General features: G+C 37.3%; 1 protein-coding gene across 3 annotated transcripts in view; it reads left to right on the plus strand.

Annotated features, from left to right (window-relative positions):
* The window catches only part of LOC119552813 (bromodomain-containing protein DDB_G0270170), a 44,557-nt gene that overhangs the window by 14,360 nt on the left and 10,892 nt on the right, over window positions 1-19,305 (plus strand). For 2 of the 3 annotated variants that reach the window (XM_037862655.1, XM_037862656.1), the window contains exons 1-2: window positions 364-501; window positions 595-1,044. In XM_037862655.1, coding sequence (XP_037718583.1) covers window positions 409-501; window positions 595-1,044 — 543 coding nt within the window. In that variant the 5' untranslated portion in view covers window positions 364-408. Of the gene's footprint in view, window positions 1-363; window positions 502-594; window positions 1,045-19,305 lie in introns of those variants that run through there. The other variant, XM_037862657.1, reaches the window with a different exon arrangement.

Below are 19,305 nucleotides of genomic sequence, written 5' to 3' on the forward strand. Positions count from 1 at the left end.
TACAATTAACATAATTTCTTAAGAGCTTAAGAATGAAATGGGAATACTTTTAATAAAATATAATTGTAAAAAGGTCGAAAAATATACCTATTTTGTTTAGGACTTAATTATAAATAGAAAAATAAATTAAATGGATCTATAAAAATTGAATATTTACAATATAGCTCATCAAAAGTGTATTTCAGCCATCACCCTGACTTAACCCATTGATTAAACCTTATCTGCAGCAGATGCTGTGCGTTGTGGGTTAAGTCGGACCTTCGCCACCCCTTGCTAACAAATTCCCTGGCATGACATGCATTTTTATGACACGGCGCGCTCAAAGCTTTTTAAAATGTTGTATAAAAATTAAGCAAAAGAAGAACATACAAAAAAAAATACGAAGAGAGGAGATCCGCTGGTAAAATAATGAAGCTGTCCGCAGCATTCCACGGAGTTCGCTTTGTCCGGGTCTTTTCAGTACGGTTTTTGCAGTCGAAAACGTGTGACACTTTGCGTCCGGTATGCGTTGTTGTTTTGTGCTCTCCGGAAGCAAAATTAATTACAAAATATTTGCAGCTCATAATTTCATTTTGTGTGTTTACTCAATTGCAGGCGGCCACAGCGGGCACACCGAAAAAAGCAGAGGTATCGAGTGGCGGAGTGGTTGCCACTGCAACTGCAACTGGAAAATCAGCAATATCGACGGCTATAGCTGCCACGCCCCCCGCGACTTCCGCCCCCGCAACAGCGGAAATTGAGCAACTGCAACAGGCATTAATCGAGAAGCAAACCCAGCTGTATGCCCTGGAATCGGCTTGTCTGAGGGAAACGGAACGGCAGGTGGAACTCGAGGATAGTGTGATTGCGTGGCAGGACAAGTACGATCGGCTGTACGAGTCGCACAAGCGGGTTCAGAAGGTCAACCAGAGTCTGGAGGACAAGATGCTCAAGCTGGTGGATCGGAATGCCGGCGAGAGGGCCCAACTAACCAGCGATGTGGCCACTTTGAGTGTGAGACTCGCCCAGGCGAACTTCAACATCACCAAGCTGCAGAGGGAAATCGTAAGTCTTAAAAAAAAACTTTTTAAATTATAAAAAACAGATCTCCAAAAAAATACTACAGCTCAGAAAGCACTCATAAAGGTACCTAAAAGTATGCTGTGAAAAATAATGTGGTCCATCGAAACTGCGGATTAAAAATATATCATTGCATACTTTTAGATACCTTTATATGACATTTGAAATTAAATATCCCTGGAAAGTAACTGAATAAGGTGTTTAAATTTAAAATCATCAAACCTTAATATGGTTTCCGTAATTCCCTTTACCTCATTAAATATTTGTTTAGCCTCGTGTCAATTAAATACTTAATGCTAATAGCTTTGAGTCACTTTAATTGATTGTAGGAAGCTGCTTAAGTGTTCTCAAAGTTTTCTTATCTCCAAAACAATAAACCTGTTGTCGATGAAGTCATTTTTGATGATTGACTACAGCTATTGAGAAATTATGAATAAAAAAGCTTTTAAAGCTTTTTAAAAATTAATACTTGTGAATGAATACGTTCTCAATTAGCCTCTAATAAACCTGTTAATGGGGTAATTCATTTTTAATGATTGTTGATATAGAAGGCAATACCAAATAATAAGTATGTGTTATTAAAAATTTGTATTTCGTTAGTAAACAATTCCTAAAAAATATTTAGATTTTACTGTTTTTTAAGAGAAGGATAGATAGTCGTAATTAAAACATTGTTCTTGAATCTGATTTATCTAATACTTAAATGCATTTTAAGCTGACAATACTATTTAAGAATTTAAGATACTCCTAGTAAATTCACTTAGTAAGAACCCGGTACCCCGACTTCCTCCACTTCACTGTATGACAATATTCCAATACCAAAAAACGCGGCAGCCCAAACAGCTTAAAGTGGATTTCCGATTTGGCCAAGTCCAAGTCTCGAATATAACAGCTGCCACAACCAGTTGAAGCCCCCCAAATCCCTTTCCCCCCTTGGATTTCAGTGCAACCAACTAATTGGCCGCCAAGTTCTGAGAGGAAACACAAACACACTTAAGTCTGGTTCTGAATTTGGGGTGTTTTTTCTTTTTTTTTTTGGTGGGGGTTGGTAGACCACTGGAACTTTAAGCTTTCAGGGGGTGGCGGTGGGTGGTTAAAGTCTAAACAAATGAAAGGCGGCAAAGCGTTAAAAACTCAGAGTTGCACTTCTACTTACGACAACTTTCCACACCCCCGTTTTGTAGTTTGTAGTGTGGGAAAAACTAGAAAAGTTTTCCAATTCAGTTTTGTTTTTGCCATGCTGCGAAAAATACGAATATCTGCTGCAAAAAAGTTTTCAATTAACGCAAAACAGTAAAAATGCACTCGGTTGAGGAGGAAAGGGTATAGAGGAACTATATCGAAGGGGCTGTTTAGGAAACCTTTTAGCGGAGGTGTCCTGCGGGTGTCCTACGTGTTTTGGGTGAGGTGTTTGCGCAAAGCGATGGTCCATGTTGCAAACAATTAGTGGGGACGTTGCCCAAAGAGAACACACTAAGGAAAAATTCAGAAAAATATGATTATGGTCACTTCAAATTATTAAATTACCCAAATAAATGTTAGGAAATTAAAGAACTACATTTTGTTTGTTATTATTATACTCTAACATACTAGGGAAAAAACTTAAATCAGGAAAATATGATTAAAATATTTTATTTCCTTGAGAAGGACGTGGTATTTGTTAGTTCATGATTATCAACATCATTATTTTATTACATTTATTTAAGTGTGATAATTATATTTATATTATATTTCACTATATCAGAGATACATTTTTCTGTAACACAAATAAATAAATAAAAAAGGTTATCAATAACCAAGAAAATAATCTGCTTTTAATTACCAATGGCATTTAAACCCTTTTGGATTTTAGTTTCATTTAAAGTATATATTTTTTTAATTTATTTCCTTTGACTTTTATTCTATTAAAAAATCAAGTGATTTTCTAAATGACAACATTACATTTTTGTTAAGTGCAAACAAACAAGGAGGTTGAAATGAGCAGAGAGGAAAACTGAAATTGAGGAGGTGCTACAGCTGCAACTGCTTTATTAACTTGTTTTTTGCCTGTTTTGTTGTTTTCCTCGCTTTTCCTCGTTTTCCCCGCTTTTTTCGTTGCTGCGTCGAGTGTTTGCGCAAATTAATACTTAAAAAGCATTTCCACCTCTTCAAAAGTTGCGCAGTTTCTGTTACGTTCCGCTTGACTTTGCTTTGTTTTTCTGTTGCCGTTTTTGTGCAGCGTTTTATTTTTGTCCTGGCTGCCACTTTTATATGCTTTTTTTACTTTTTTTATATTTCTCAAGGAGGCGCCTGCAAGTATGCAATGCTTTTTAAGCGGTTTTTGGACCCGTTTCAAGAACCCAATGATGTTTTCAAGGGGTTTTGTCACACACAAGTGGCCGGGGCTTGCGTTTTGATTGCCGGGTGGAATCCAAAGTGAAAAAAAAAAAATAATTGAGCTTTTGTTTTTAGCGTTCAGAAATTGATGAGAAAGTTGAAGGCGTTATGACTTAAGTCCTGGTTTTATAAAGTTATATTGGATTGGTTTTCAGTATAAATAAAATGACAGACAACGCTACGTATGAGTAATATTTTCTTTTTAGCACTAAGACTCTTAATATTTTTTATTTTAAGTTAAATTGTGAGCTTAAATTGCAACCAAATAAGTAAATTTCCATTCTATTTAACACCAAAGATAATATTCCTTAAAGCCATAGAAGTACTTAAAAAGCTGTTGAAGCCACAGTTATAAAAAGTTTTTGTTTAAGTTTGGATACTTTAGCCAACATAACTCCCAGTTTCCAGGTCATTTTTCATTTTGCATTTTTTCGTCGTCTGTTTGCTTGCAAGTCTACGAATTTTGTGAAGAGAACGAATCAGACGAGACAGAAGTGCAGATGGTGGGGGTAGTTTTGGGGTAGTTGTGGGGCGTGGAAACAACAATGTCAATAACCTTTTTGCCAGTTTTCGTTCAGTTCTTGGCCCATCTCTCTCGCTGTCCCTCTTCCTGTCACTTCCTCGCATTCCGGCTGATAAAAAATCAGCACTTGGTCATGGACTGTCGCTGCGTCACGTGCCTGACTGCGGATCTCCCGATGCCATTTACCTTCTGGATATACCTACGTTTCTGGGACCGGGCCCCCCATTGCCCATCCAACCCCGTTTTCACCCCCCATCTGTTTTGGCCATGGTTCGTTAATCTGACAGTGGCTTTTTGCATGATAGCCCGGCATTTCCGTTGCAAAACACTTAGTCGCATACTCGCCCGATGCTTCAGTTTCTGTTCTCTTGGTCCTTTTGGTCCTGCCTCCATCCCAAACCCCCTCAAATACCCACGCCCATGGATGTGTCCTGTAATCCTCCCAGGGCCATCATGCTTCATTGTTGTTGCCTGTTATTATTGTTTACCGCTCTTACGGGAAAATGCTGGCTGAAAAGCTGGAAACACAGGGCATTACAGAGGAAGAAATAGACAAATTGTGTTTTGATAAAATCTGCCTCAGTCATTAATATCATCATTGCCAGCTATCTATGTTACCTGGTCAATATTGTTAAATTGGCTTGTGTTGAGTCAATGAATGGTAAATAGATATAAAATGAATGAAATTTTATATTTGTTCACCAACATAGAACGTATTTAAGGGATTTGTTGTTCGTTAAATTAAATCTTTTTCTCTGGACCTTTAATAATTAGAAGGAAATTGAAATATTAACTAAATAATTACAGCCTTTATTCTTTTGCTTGGAAATTATATTGGAGGTGTCCAAAAGTATGCAACAAAAAATATTAAATCATTAAGTCCTTAGGATTTCTTTTGAGGGACAACTTTAACGTTCTCGTAGCATACTTTTGGACACCTTAATTATTTTGTACTGTGTACTGCATATTGCGCTGCTTCCGTTTATGCTTTTAAACCTATCCCCTCCAGCTTTTAACTATCTATCTCTCTGGCTCTTTCTGCGGCTTGGTTCGAATATTTTAAATCGCCTGCCAGAAGGCAGACAACCAGGACAACAACAACAGCCACAACACCATCGTTAGCCACGCCCTCCTTTTGTAATTCCCACTTGCATTAAATGCCGAGCAAATGTAAATATGCTCTGGGGCTGTCACCGTCCCTTTTACACAGATGTGCTCGTCCCTTTCGCTCCCGTGGGATCCCAATGCGTCGCCTCCGTTGCAATTGGAGCATATAAAATGCAGCAGGAGTTCACGTGGCGAACTATGAAACGATTCCCAATTCCCGCTGGCCTCATCTCTGCGTCAGAGTCTCAATTCCCTGTCCCCTTTCCACAATGCCCCATACCCAACCTCTCTTTACATTTTCCATCTCCGGTTTTCCCCGTTTGGTAATGACGCGCTTGTGGTTTGCCTTCTGGTCTGGCCGCTCTGCAAGGCTCCTGTTCGGAACTGCCTGTCCTGGACCTCTGGCAAACGTGTGTGTAATTAATGGAGGAGAAAAGAAAAAGGAATGATGGAACAGTATTGAACAGACTTTCTTTATGTAATGCACAATGTACATATACATAGAGCCCCACGTTGGGCGCCAATTTATAGTGCATACACATACTGCCCCACGTTGGGCGCCAAGTTTAAGTTGCATTTAAAACATTTAATAACTATTGAAGTCCAGTTAAATTTTATATAGTAGAAGTCATTTATAAAGACTATTAAAATGTTTTCAATATAAAAGCTAATTTGTTGCCGAAGTTACTTAACCAGTTTCTCGCAGTGCCGACGCACTTTACTCCTTTCCGGTTGCCCTGGGGCTTTCCCCTGTTGCATGCCCCATTTTGTTGTCCAAAAGACCGGTGCAACATGGCATATACCCGATTCTATTATAGGCCTTGTTTATCGGCTGATAAGCAAGACCCAAGGAAGTATGTTTTGTCTAGCATATACGTTTTCCTCAAGGACCCTCGTCTTTTGCGTCTCTTTCGGCTTTTGTGTGCGAGTGCGCTTAATTCCTTAAAAGTTATTTACATATTTGCCTAATGTGGCATCCCCACTAAGCACTCAGCCAGCCGGCTTAGGTGGGTGAGTGGTTGGGTTGGTGGCTCGGTGGTTGGGTGGTGCTTTTTGCGGTTAAGTGTGTTGAGTTGGCTGCTGCCGTTTGGCTTGCCAGTTGGCAGTTGGTTAGTGGGCTTGTTGGGCTGTGGGCTGTTGGCTACTGATGAAATTGCTTTTTGGCCCCAAAAACCCAATCTGTCTGTGATTTAACCGACAATAAGCCGAATCAAATAATAGAAATTCCGGAGTGATTAAATTATCAAATGTTTTAAGTGGGTCCGGAGTTGGTAATGAGATAGAGCGGGCATCAAGTTATTTAATGAAATTTTGCAGAGGATTAAGCCAGATGGTTAAGGAAATGAAGAGCTGAAAGAACAAAGCTTATTAAATATTTAAGTAGGCATTTTGGTAAGCTAATTGTCCGTTATGAATTTATATAAACTTTTGAATGATTTAATTTGGAAAACTATTCCCTTGAAATATTTAGATGTGTAGATTTTGCTCTGTAACAAAATAATTTATTACTTCCGTTACATGCATTGCATTTTAATTAAAAAATTTTACAAATGTTTAGCTTCAATCAAATTTCTATCATTATTTTCATGTAAAAACATTTGGTTTTCCATTACCCTGGCATAAAATTCACTGTTTTTTTTGCATAAAACGTTCAGTTTTAATTTCGAAAAGTCCGTAAAAATATTCCGCCCTTTTACCGTGGGGCACTTGATCCCTGCCCTCCATAAAGAATATGCGAAAAGCCGGCATTCAATCAACGGGCATCAGCGCCTCTATAAATCCCCCGTGTTCATATCCCCCATAACCCTGTAATACCCATAACTATACGTTATCTGCGACTGAATGCAAAAGTAAACAATTCCGAATTCCTTTCCACTTCATCCTGTGCGATGCGCGATGCCCACAAACATTTTTCCAGTTCGTTTTGCGTGTTCGGTTTTTTTAATTTCCCCGCTCAAACAATGGGAATGGTTCCGGGTGCATGTGAAATGAACCAAAACAACGACAGTGGCAGTGGCAGTAGCAACACGACCGGAAAATATGCGGCCAAAATGCACGTAGACCCGTAGAGCAAAACCGTAAACCGTAAAACACACGGAAAACACACCAAACTGAAAGTTGAATCGCTCCAAAACGGAAAACACGACCAAAAAGAAGTTGGAGAAAAAAATTGTTTCATATTACAGCAATAACAGTGCGGGAAAATCAGAGCCGAGTTTTCAGTCATGATAGGAATCCGTTTTTGCCTCTGGGGTTAGGGGCACATAAAACCTAAATGTTAAAAAAAAACCCCTTAAGCGGTCGGCAGAAATTACCCAAAAAACGCAGGTGCAAAAAAAGGTGGATTTTGGCAAAAAGGTGAAATGAAAAAAGATAGAAGGAATGGAAGCCATGGACACACACTAAATAGCCAAGGCAACTGGCCAGGATGTGCAGGTTTGCATTGGGCCAAACTTTTCGGTCTATAAATGTCTATTGGGGCGAAGAAAACACAGGAACAGAGCCGGCTATGGATACCCAAAAAGCCGAAAAAAGAAAAGAACTAAGTGGGTGTTTGAGGATGGATAAATTGATGGATACTCCCATGCAGATGGATGGTTTGGATAAATTGCACACAAAGTTGGGAGAACTGATAGGTGCAAAGATATATAGATCAGCAAGCAGATTAATAGATTCACAGGTGGATTGATGGTTAGAAAGAATAGTTGCAAATAGTTGAAAAGATAGCTGAATAGTTAAAAGGAAAGTTTTAAGCTCACAAAAAAATATTAGTACAAGAAAATGCCCACATAAAATAAGCTACTGAACTATTAAGCCATTGAAGCCAACATTTAAATCTCGCTTTAAATTGTATTTCTTTTCCAATAATTTCTCCACACTTAATCCTCTTCCAAAACCAACAATAAATTTAAAAATATTTATAGCCTGGTATCTCATATTACCTAAATATAATCGTTTGCCCGCCTCAAACGCTTAACTTCAGATCCCTCCCTCAAATTTATGTTTATAATTGCTGAAATATAAGATTCATATTGTGTATACATATATACTTTAGGAAAGCGGAAAATCTCTTTCTCATACCATTTCTCTATTTCTGACTTTTCCACCCATTTGCCTTGGCCATTTAAGTGGCAGACTGTTGCTCGTGCGCCGCGTTTTTGGCCCAAATGGCGGCCTTATATATTTGGAGCCTTTGCAACAAATCGATATTTTAAGCATTTTAATGTCTGCGCCAAACGCAAAATGTTGGCGCCAAGTTCCGAGTTCCTTTTTTTTTTTTGTTACCCAGGGTTGAGTGTCCGTGTCCGTAGCCATGTCCATGTCCATGATTGTGGCGCCGTCTATATATACTTTAATACACTGGGAAAATGTATGTAAATTGGGGTGGTAATTCACGTATATTATTAGGAAGGTATACAGAAAGTTCCATAACAAAATAAAGTTCTATAAAAAAAATGTCAATTTTTTTAACTTTTAATAATTTTGGTTGATTAATACAAAAAATGTGGTTACTTATACCTCTATAATAATATTTTTAATTCAATACTTGACAAAAACGTAATTTCTTCCAATGCAATTTCAAAGCTATTCAGGCCTAATTGAGCTGGGTTCTTCTTTTCTATTTTAATTTTTCTTGAATCCTTAAAACATTGCCTCTGCTTTTTATACATTTTCAAGAGTTCTACTTTTACTTCAATAAGGCAGAAAGTTTAATTACCAAATGATTAATTTTTTCCAGTGCAATTTCATAGCTTTTTTAGCCTTAATTGAGCTCCAACCCCATTGCCGACTACATGTGCACCTCATATTTTTTATGCAATTACCCTTAATTCGGTGAATCAATCATGATAGCAGCTTTACTTACTTTGCTCAACTTTGGTCTCTCATTTATTTTTAGTGGCTGGAATTCACATTTTAACCCTCTGTAGCCCAAAGGGGTGCTATATTTAGTCATCTATATCGGATTGTGTCCGCCCCTCATGTGTGTCTATATACGCTAGAGCTTTAGTTTTGAGAGCAATTTAAGCTGAAGTGGGTTGATTTTGAACGGTAGTGGTTGAGTGGAATGGGGGATTTGCATGCCAAAAGCAGAAAATGCTCAAGTGGCTGGAAAGATAAATTAATGTGGCAGGTAGAGAGGAAATGTTCAAGTATACTTTACATAAATGTGGCCAATTTTAGAGCTCAAGATGTTGGCAAACGTTTATCGAGAGTTGGGTGCTTGGGGAAATTAGAAGATTCTACTGATACGGGCAATTATAGAGAATACGAGCGGGGTTTTGAAGTATAATTGAACAAGTGCGGTTTCTAAAATACAAGCCCAAGAAAATGGTATTACCAATTAAACCACAATAGATAGAAAGATATTTTTTAAATTTTCAAATTTAATTTTATCCCTATTTGGCAGCCCTGTCAATTATTTATGTTGCCCAAACCCTCTGCATAATATCACCTGTGCACACATTTCCTAAACTTGCAATTTTCCCTTAAATTCTTAAACTTGTTGAAACTATTTCAATGCCTCTAACCTTTCCATTTTCTCCTAACTCCAAAAAGCCTTCCATATATATTTATTATTCCTATAACAACAGCACACACATTGCATAGTGGCTTCGTTTTACAATGAAATGTGGACAATGCAAGGCGCCCAAATTTTTGGATGTAAAATCTGTTAAGCAAACAAAATGCCAAAATGAAAAATGGCAAAATCAAAAGCTGTAAATACAAATGCATATATATATCAGTGCAAGCGAATGTGCATGTGCAGCTATATTCCTGGAATTACATGCAACTTTCATGTGCGGAGTGTCCCGCCCACTTGGCCACCCATTATTCCTCATGTGTCTGGGGTCCTGAGTGGGGTTATGACCAGCTTGGAGTTATGCAATTTTCATTCCAAACTTTTCCCCCAGCGCTGTGCTCAGCCATTAATGCCAGTGCCAGTGTGGCCATGTGCACAAATGAGTTTTCGGTGCGGACCATTAGTTGGCAGCTTTTTAATTTGCTCGCTTTCCCAGGGTGCAGCGATTAAAGCCAAGTGTCAACTGTTGTTAGCATTCTCTGTGGCTGATTGTCCTTCAAATTGGAATGGTTAAATTAGTGCTTGGGGAAAGAAAAAGATTGGCAGGAAATTGTCGAGTGAGTATGTTAATTTAGAGAAAGTGGAGGAATAATAAACCCATTTGATAAAATTGTGTTCTTAATTGGAAATGTTTACATAATAACTTATTAAGACACGGTAGATGTTTTCAGCAGGCTTTCGGCACCATTTGTTATTAAAATTTGGCCACACTTTAGTTTTCTATTTTTCAATGTGACCGAACTTCTCGAACACTCATTTATAATTATGTGACCATATGCATTTATGTCTCTATTTTAGAGTTAAAATATATTTTTGCATATTTTCTTAAGAACATTAAACATATTTTTTGGTTGTACGCCTAATCATTTTCATCAGCCAACGATATTGCCTGCAAGCCTTGTGTAATCTTTCAAGCATCAACTTTAGTGTTAATATACCGTGAACACTTGTAGCACAACTAAGCAGATCTCATCTGAGAACACAATAGATCTTTAGGCGGATTGGAGTTTTCCCATTAGAGAGGCACCAGCCCCAACCATTTGTCAAATCCGATGCGTACTATTTGCCATGTAACAACTTTGCAATGGGAGGTCGTGACCCGGGGGAATGGGTCCGGGATTTGGATCTGGAACTGGTAGTCTCATCGTGTCTCTGCACTTGATGTATGCATATCGAATTGCCCTTAGCGAACTGTAAAAGGAAACTTCCTCGGCTGTGGCACGCAAATCAGCAATATATCATTGTGTCTGCCGGTGCCCCACTGTCGCCGTCTCTTTCACCACCAGCAGAGGCTGTCTCTTTCCCTTTGTTCTATGCTAAGAGAAGGCTTAAGTGGCATGCAAAAAATTTCGCAACGTCTGTCCGTCAGTCAAAAGGCAAAAGCCAAGTGCTGCATTACGGTGAAGTTTCCTTTGGGTTTTTATTCCTTTACCCGATTTTCCCCACTTTCCACTTTTGTTGTCTCTTAGTTTCTGATTAGTTTCCTTTGGCTCCGTGGGGTTATTTATTATCTGGCGCAAAGTGTGGCAATCATTTACATAAATCAATCTTGATGGCCTCTGTTGCTGGCATCGCTCTCTAGAATGGCCAAGCGGGTTAAAGTGCCAGTTCCTGTGCACTTAAAAAATAAGTGAAGGTTTTTAATGGACCTATAAAAAATAGAAAAGATAATGCAAACAATTATCCGGGATTTTATAGAGAAATAAATCCCTTAAGAAGCATTTAAAAGTATTAAAATACTTACAAAAAAAGTATTATTGTTATATAGGAATTTACTCAAGCAAGTATTTCAAATCGTTGCCATTTTTATTTTGCTTGCACAGACAATCCGATTAAATCTGCAAGTAATCCTTGCTATTTTTCCAAGCAGTATCTGCAATCTCCTAAGTAATTGAAATTCATTCCTTTAGTTTATTTCACTTATTTTCAGTCTTAATCCCCAATCTCCTTTGCATTTCGTTTGTTCGATTCCAATGTAAGCTGCTTTGTTTTTCAAATAATAGTATTCGTTTTTATTTCGCAAACCCTACTTATCCTTTATGCATTTACAGCCATTGGGAGACGGACATTGCGCATACGCCGCGTTGCACGTGCGTGTTGTAAAACAGTGGCTAGCATTTTTCCGAATTTTTCCCCTATTTCCCCGTTGTACTTCCGTTTGTAGTCATAAAACTTGTGCAACTGCAAAAGATAGGGGAAAAAATATCCAGCTTAACTTTGTTGTTTAGTGTAAAAGCTTTACAACTCGCTGTTGTTGTACGGTTGTTATTTGTTGGTTGTTTCGGTTGCCTCTACTTTTACTTTGTGCACATTATCACTTTGCTCTGCTGCTTACCAGGGTGAAAACTTTGTTCGATCTTTCGCCCGCAAAATGGAAAACGTGGAAAGCCCCGAGAAAAAAAATAGAAACAGGAAAAAACAAGAAAATTGTGAGCAAATAGTTTGCCTGCCACTTTAAGCACTTTGGCAACACATTTGAAACACCTTTGGCTGCTCTTTTAGCAACAACTGGCCCCCTTTATATATATATTTATATATATGTATATGTATCAACCAACCACCCTCTTCCTGTTTTTCCGGCCCCCTTTTTTGGGGCTTCAAAGTTTGAACCCCCAAAAAATTGCCTTTTTCTGTGTGGTCCTCGTTTTTGGCATAGAATTTTCTCCGCTCGAGTGTGTGTGCTATTTTATTTTTGGCCTTTTTTCAAGTGTGCTTGGCGGCCTGCTAAATAAATAAATTTGAAATAAATATTAAATAAATAGAGCAGACGACCGGCAGCAACGACGGGCAGTCAACCAAAAAGAGTTATGAATTTTTCGTTGCTAAGCTGCCTTGGTTTGCTGAATATTCCATAGATCAATAAGGCTTTTGGAAAGGATTTTTACTCTAGAAGATTTGTTGGTATATTTTATTTCAAGTTGGCAGAATTTATTCAAGCTTTGGAATTTAGTCTAGAGAACTCATGAGCTTAAATAAATTCAGGTTTTCTTTATTTGTTATAATAGTTTTAATTTAAAATTAAAGCAAGGAAGCGTTTTCTTTTTGAAGGAATATATTAAATTCTTGCAAGACTTTTACAAACCCAAACATTTATCAAACTGTTGCTGTTTCTACCAACTTTTCTCTAAAACCCTTAACTATTCATTAGTTCGATCAGGGTTTCCTACCTTTCTATTTGATTTATGGTTGCTCGCCGGCTCACTCACTCACATTCATCAATTTGGCTAAGTTATTCACACACGCCTCGAATCCTTTTCAGCCATCTCACCGTAACCAAACACTCCACACTAATTGCAACTGCTTAACGTTGCTCTCGCCAAAACACTTCGCTTCCATTTCCATCTGCGATTCCGCCCCCCTGTTCCACAGAGTTTTCTTTATTGTTTTCCATGCCACGCATTTTCACGGGTGGGCTTTCCACACCGCTTTTTTCCCCTTTTTGTTCGACACGCAAATAAATTTTCGTTTCCTGTGCAACTTTTGCTCCCGAAGTGACGAAACAGGAAAGCAGCCACAACAAATCACATACATTGTGGGTGCACTTGAAGAAATAGAGCACATTTGGGAAAATAAAAAGTATTCAAATAATGTTTAATTAAATATTTCATTACATTATCTTTACTTAAGATTTAAAAAGGTTTTTTTATACAAGGCTCAAAATTGTAAACAATTTTCATGATCGATTTTTCCGTATTTTGAATGGATTTCAGAATGGGAACCCAAACCTGCACTTCTAGATTCCATAACTTGAGTTATTGGATCCCGTTTTAGACGTGGGATATCTCTATGAATTTGTAGATGAATTTTCTTTAATGCTACATTTAAAGTTATATTTTAAAAGAGGGTCAAAACTTTAGCCCATTTTTATGTTCGAATTTTCCGTATTTCAAATGGATTTCAGAATGGGAACCCAAAATTGCACTTCCGGATTTTCTAACTTGAGTTATTGGATCCCGATGTAGACGTGGGATACATCTTTGAATCTGTGGTTGAATTCGTTTATATTCTACACTACAATTCTTTTTTAAAGAGTTCAAAATATTTTTTATAATTCCAATGGGAATTTAGAATGAGAACTTAACCTTCCAGATTTCATAACTTGAGTCTTTGGATCCCCGAAGTGGAATTTTTTTGGCAATCTAATGAATTATTTTGATTGCTTTTTTTATAATTTATATTTTTCTGATTAATTTTTTCCGTGTAAAGCGTACAATCTCTTTTTCTAACCCTGCAACACGTGCACGTATAAATGTAACAATGCGTATACTTAATCCGAGGCTCTCCTTGGGCTTTTGTAATTACAGTGATTCCTTCCATTCTACTTATGCTATCCTTTTTTCGTCGGTTTTTCCCCTCTCGCGTTGTAAATCATAATTTGTTGTGTTGCTTTCATTGCGAGGTTGCATTGTTTTTGACATTTGGCGCCAACTGGGCAGCGTGATTCATCGTGATATGTTTTCCCCGCATTTTCCACCCATTTTCCACGCTCTGCTTGTTCTTTTCAGCATTTCGCACGTTTCGCTTACGCAATGTCGACGGCCTTTTATATTTATTTTTTTGTTGTTTCGTGTCTGCCATTCTCTTTGATTTTATTTTACATTGTGTATTTTTGTTTTTTGATTGAAATGCATTTTTATGGAAAATCTGTTTTTTATCGATCCGTCAATTTAATTTTGACGTGATTCCCACTTTTGTTTGCTCAATGGGTATGTGAATTATTGAGGAGCGTATTGATTGCCGGAAGTAGGGGGTTTCAAAAAATGTAAAAAAGCAAATTGTTAAGCATTGCGAAGGATTTTATTTGATTGCAAAATAGGCTTTATATATTTTATAATGTTTTATAAATATAGTGTATATTAATAAATAATCATTTCCTTACTATTCTATACTCAAAGAATATAAAATAATATTGTGCTTACATGAGCTAAATTTGTTCCAAAATGAATTAGAACTCACAATAATTAATTGAGTTTTTTAAAATTGGTGAACCTTCTAAAAGGACTACCAATCAAGAGATCCCTATAATTTAAGCAATTCATTTCGTGTCCCAAACTTTCTTCTTGGTCATAACACAGTCGTTGCCATCATCCTCGCACTCCGTCCACCTTAACTGATTTTCTTGTGTGTGAATCCTGATGTCCTGCCGTCCTGATATCCTTGATATCCTGGTGTCCTTGGCTGCTGCTGCTTTATGGGCCAGCTGTCAGCTGCGTTCGTCTCCGGGCATTTCAACGCTGTGCCTGTCATGCAAATATATTGTCCTTTTTAATTAAAACACAAGCCTCAAATTAGTGCCACACACAGAAATTCACACATACAATTTTCTTGACCCGAAACCGAAATAAGTTTTTCCCTTCTCTTCCTTTTTTTCTTTTAATGAAGTCACTGGTTTTGATGATGTTACAATATTTGGATTTTAGATTGAAAGATTTGATGGCCTTTGGGGCTTGTGTGATGATTTTCCACATTTTTCACTCTGATTTTTGCCTTTTCTTTCCTGAATTAAGGGGGCATTTTCCTTTTTATTTCACCAGACACACTTCGACCCATATAAACATTTCTTTCGCCCTCCTTGATGTGTTTCATGTGTAATTTTGCAGTCGCTCATTAAAAATAATTACATCTGCTTTTGGTAAGAAAAGGAAAAATAAAATGAAAAACAGAAAAGCAAACCCAAACCAACAAAAAGAAAATCAAAGGAGGGTAAAAAGAAAAGGCAGCACGAGGCAAACAGGTGCAGAAATTCTGGTTTCTCACTTTGCTATTAACCAGACCTCGTGAAAAGGAAATTTATATAAGTCCTTGCCGAACTGGACTTTAAATTTATGTATGTATAATCATATGAATACATAAAAAGCTAAGCTTTTCTATGATTTCCTACCCTGTTTCTTGTGGTCAAAATTATGGTAAAGATGCCCTTGCGCATATAAATTCGTATAAATCAACAGAAACACATGCGAGGACAAAAAGATTAGCTTCATCATTTTGGGTTGACTTTCTCGGAGTCAAGAAGCCGAAGAACTTTCGCACTTTCGACTTTCATCCAAGTGGATCTTGGGTTTTGGACTTTCAAATCGAAGCAACATAAAACACAAATGCAAACAGTACACATACATGTATTTATGGCCATTTTCATGATTGACCGGCTCGAATGTGGGCTAGTGTTTGGATAAGGATATATATGAGCTGGATATAGTGGGGGTGGCAAACAATAATGTACGACCATGTCCTTCTGTCATTCAGACTGTGCGTGATGAATAAATGATGCGCCCCATTCAAGTTTCAATGATTTTGCTTTAGTTTTGCCTTTTCTCGTTTTGCAAAAGTCAGTGGTATTTCGATATGGGCGGTGGAAAAGGTACATTAACTTTGTGAATGGGAATGTGAAAAGTTCGCCACGAACGAATCGAAAATGATTCGGGTTTAACAGTTTAACAGAGTATGTCTTATGGGCGCATTGATTGCATTCCCGGGAAGTTTCGGCCATAAAAGGAATTTACTTGCTTCGGTTATTGTATTTCAATACATTTTTATAGGAAAAGTTATTTACTATATTCTTTTGTTGTTTTTTAATATTTATGGTCGTTTAGGTCTTATATAAAAATATTTCTTTTGCTATTTTGCTTAGTTATGGTTATAACAAATCAATAACATAATATCTTAACAAAATATAAGCTTAAGTTCAGTAAACCGATTTCCAAAGCTACCTTGCTGATAAGAATATACTCAACATAATAATCAAGGGATCAACTAGTTTTAGAAACAATTAGAACGAGATGGCATAAAAGTTTATTTAAGTATTATTTGATACTTAATTTGAGTGTATTTTCCAACTTTTAAAACGAAGTAAATTTGAATTATTCAAAGCAGTAGTTATAAATCACTTAAATCCAACTTATTGTAAAATACCTAATCTTAAGCTACTTATAAAATAAAAAAAATGTCTAAAGGCACGTGGTCCATTATAATCCCTCTTTAGGATCAGTTTACCCCCATACCAATCATCTTAAGGGTGTTCAGGGCCTCTCAGCCCTCATTAGCCCCAGTCCTTTTAATGCTCGCCATGTGTTGCATAATATTTCTCTGGACGAGAAATAAAAATGTAAATTCTACAAATTTGCCACGCACAAGCGAGCATTAAACCCTTGCCACCAAAAAATATATGGCAGCATCGGGCATAGTCAAGCGGCCAATCATCAGTGGGTCCTGATGGTTTTTTGGCCATTTTATTTGCTCTTGGCAATGTTCATGGGCCCCCGCCCCCTCTTTTTACCCACTCACCTCCGCCCATGTCTGTCTCCATTTGGGCATTGTGCAAACTCTGTGTATTTAATGCAGTGCCAAAATGTTTGACTTGGCCCAAAAGCAGAGTGTGCCGAAATACCCCACTATCCCTGCTCCTTTTACTCCCTAAATGCCACTTGGCAGTGTTTACGCTTATGCTAATTTTTGGGTCCATGTATGCGAGTGTATTTATGGGGAAATGTTGACATTTCAGCATTTTCTTGTTGTTTCTGCCTAGCCAAATTTTGGGGACAACTCATGCAGCTCCGCTTTTTTCTATCCTGATTATTCGGATTGGAAATGTAGTCGTGTGGTCTCCTAGTTAAACGGGGTGGGGGATGATGCACCTTCGGATTAATCACATAATTCCGAATGCCAGAATGCATCCAAGCTCTAACTAATTGGGCGGATGCATAAGCAGGCGCTGCACAACACTGGAAAAATATAGTAGGACATAGCAATATGTGTTGGAAAATATATTAAAGCAACATTTTAAGTGCTGACAAAATCTGTTAATTTGTAAAAAAAATTTATAAATTAGATTTGATTGGATATTTTCCCAGTTCCTTATTTTATTTATGAGAGCTTAAAACCAAGTTAAGATATAAATTTAATTAATCTTATTTTCTAAAGCATACATTTTTTTAATTTAATATAACATAATAAGGGGAACAAAAACGAAATTTACAAATTAATTTAACTTGATTTGTTAAACTAAAAAATGATATTTATAAATTATTTAGTTTAAAATACAATGAAATATAATAATATGAATATTTTATAAAAAGATACTTCCCCTTAAATAAATATAAATATTTTAGAACAATTGTATTCATAAATCATGCCAAGTGTAAGACAGAGTTTTCCCTGAGTGAAGCCACATCATCTCGACGCATCCTGCCGCACTAAATGTCCTGACATGAATGACATGCAGATTCACTTAACTCAAATGCCTGTCTCCATCTATCTGCCAGCTAGTCCAAGTCCATCATCCCACTGGGTGGTGCAGTGGGTGGTGGTGCAAATAGGCGGTGCTCCCAACCACCGATCCCCCCAGCCACCCAGCCACCCAACCACCCAGCCAGCCATACTAAACCCTTCTACGCTGCGTTGGCAGGGCTTTTGAGCAACTAATTAGATTCTGCCGCCCCTGAGCCAAAACCCCTTTTGCAGTAACTTAATTTACTATGCAATTCTCCTGCCCTTGTTCTTGTCGTTGTTGTTGTTGCTGTCATCTGTGGAAATTAATTTTCTCATAATTTAGTTGGCATTTGCATTTGTGGTTTTGATTTTGCGGTTGGTCGAACTTAAAGACAGGTTAAACCGCATTTGCAAAAAGGAAAAAAAGCGAGGTAGAAGCGTGGAAATGCAGAGAAAAATGTTAATTAGAGTAGGGAAATTGCCGTGTTTTGTGGGCGTGTTGGTTGGTTGGAAAACTGTGCCACATAATTAACCATAATATTTGTGCACATGCATCGCCAGTTATAGGCTAACATGAATGTGGGCATGGTCTATTTGCATGTGTTTGTATGTGCGTCTCTGGGGCGGAAATCTCTCGTGGACCAAATGACACAAACAGAGCTCCAACTTGCTTTTCCGAAGGGGCATTTTCCACCCGAAAACGGGAGGGGGTGGTCTAAATGTTTATGCGGGTCTAATCGGAACTGCGTAGTTGTTAATGGAGATGCTGGAGAAATGTATGTCTGTAATTCAAATGGCTAAAACATGTATGGACGATACTGTCTAATTATATTTCCATGTTTTGGAATTTAATTTTCAATTAGGTACAAATTGGGTAGAACGCATGCTCATAGAATCAAAAAGCTTTAAAGATTGCCACCGAAATAACTAGGAACCTAGGGGATACTTTATTTTTAAATATTTTGTTGCATACTTTTAAACACCTCCAAAAAAGAATATTGTGGGATCCCCTTAATTTGGGGGACAATAACAAGATTTTACAAATTTAAACACATTTTGCAATATGAAACAATATATTTTAAGCTCAAAAGTAAAATAAATTCACTAAATTATTCATTGCATACTTTTAGACACCTAAAATTACATTTAAAAGGGATTTCAAGACCTTTGTGACTTCTGCGGAATCTCCATGTATTAATATTTATTTGATACCTCTAAAAAAATAATAAAACCACCATAACTTAAATTAAAAGACAAATTTGAGGTTCTAATTTAAAGTATTTAATGATTCTTGGTGTATTTTATAAATTTGACACTATTTTGATAACAGTTTAGTCTAGCCGCACACCATTAAACTCCTTGAGCTATAAAATTGCGACTGTCAGGTAGTTAAACCGAATTTTATGTCAACTTTAAGCGAGCTATAAACACTTAAATACTTTATGACCGCCCA

Source organism: Drosophila subpulchrella, chromosome 3L (assembly GCF_014743375.2).
Source record: "Drosophila subpulchrella strain 33 F10 #4 breed RU33 chromosome 3L, RU_Dsub_v1.1 Primary Assembly, whole genome shotgun sequence".
Classification (NCBI taxonomy): Eukaryota; Metazoa; Arthropoda; class Insecta; order Diptera; family Drosophilidae; genus Drosophila; species Drosophila subpulchrella.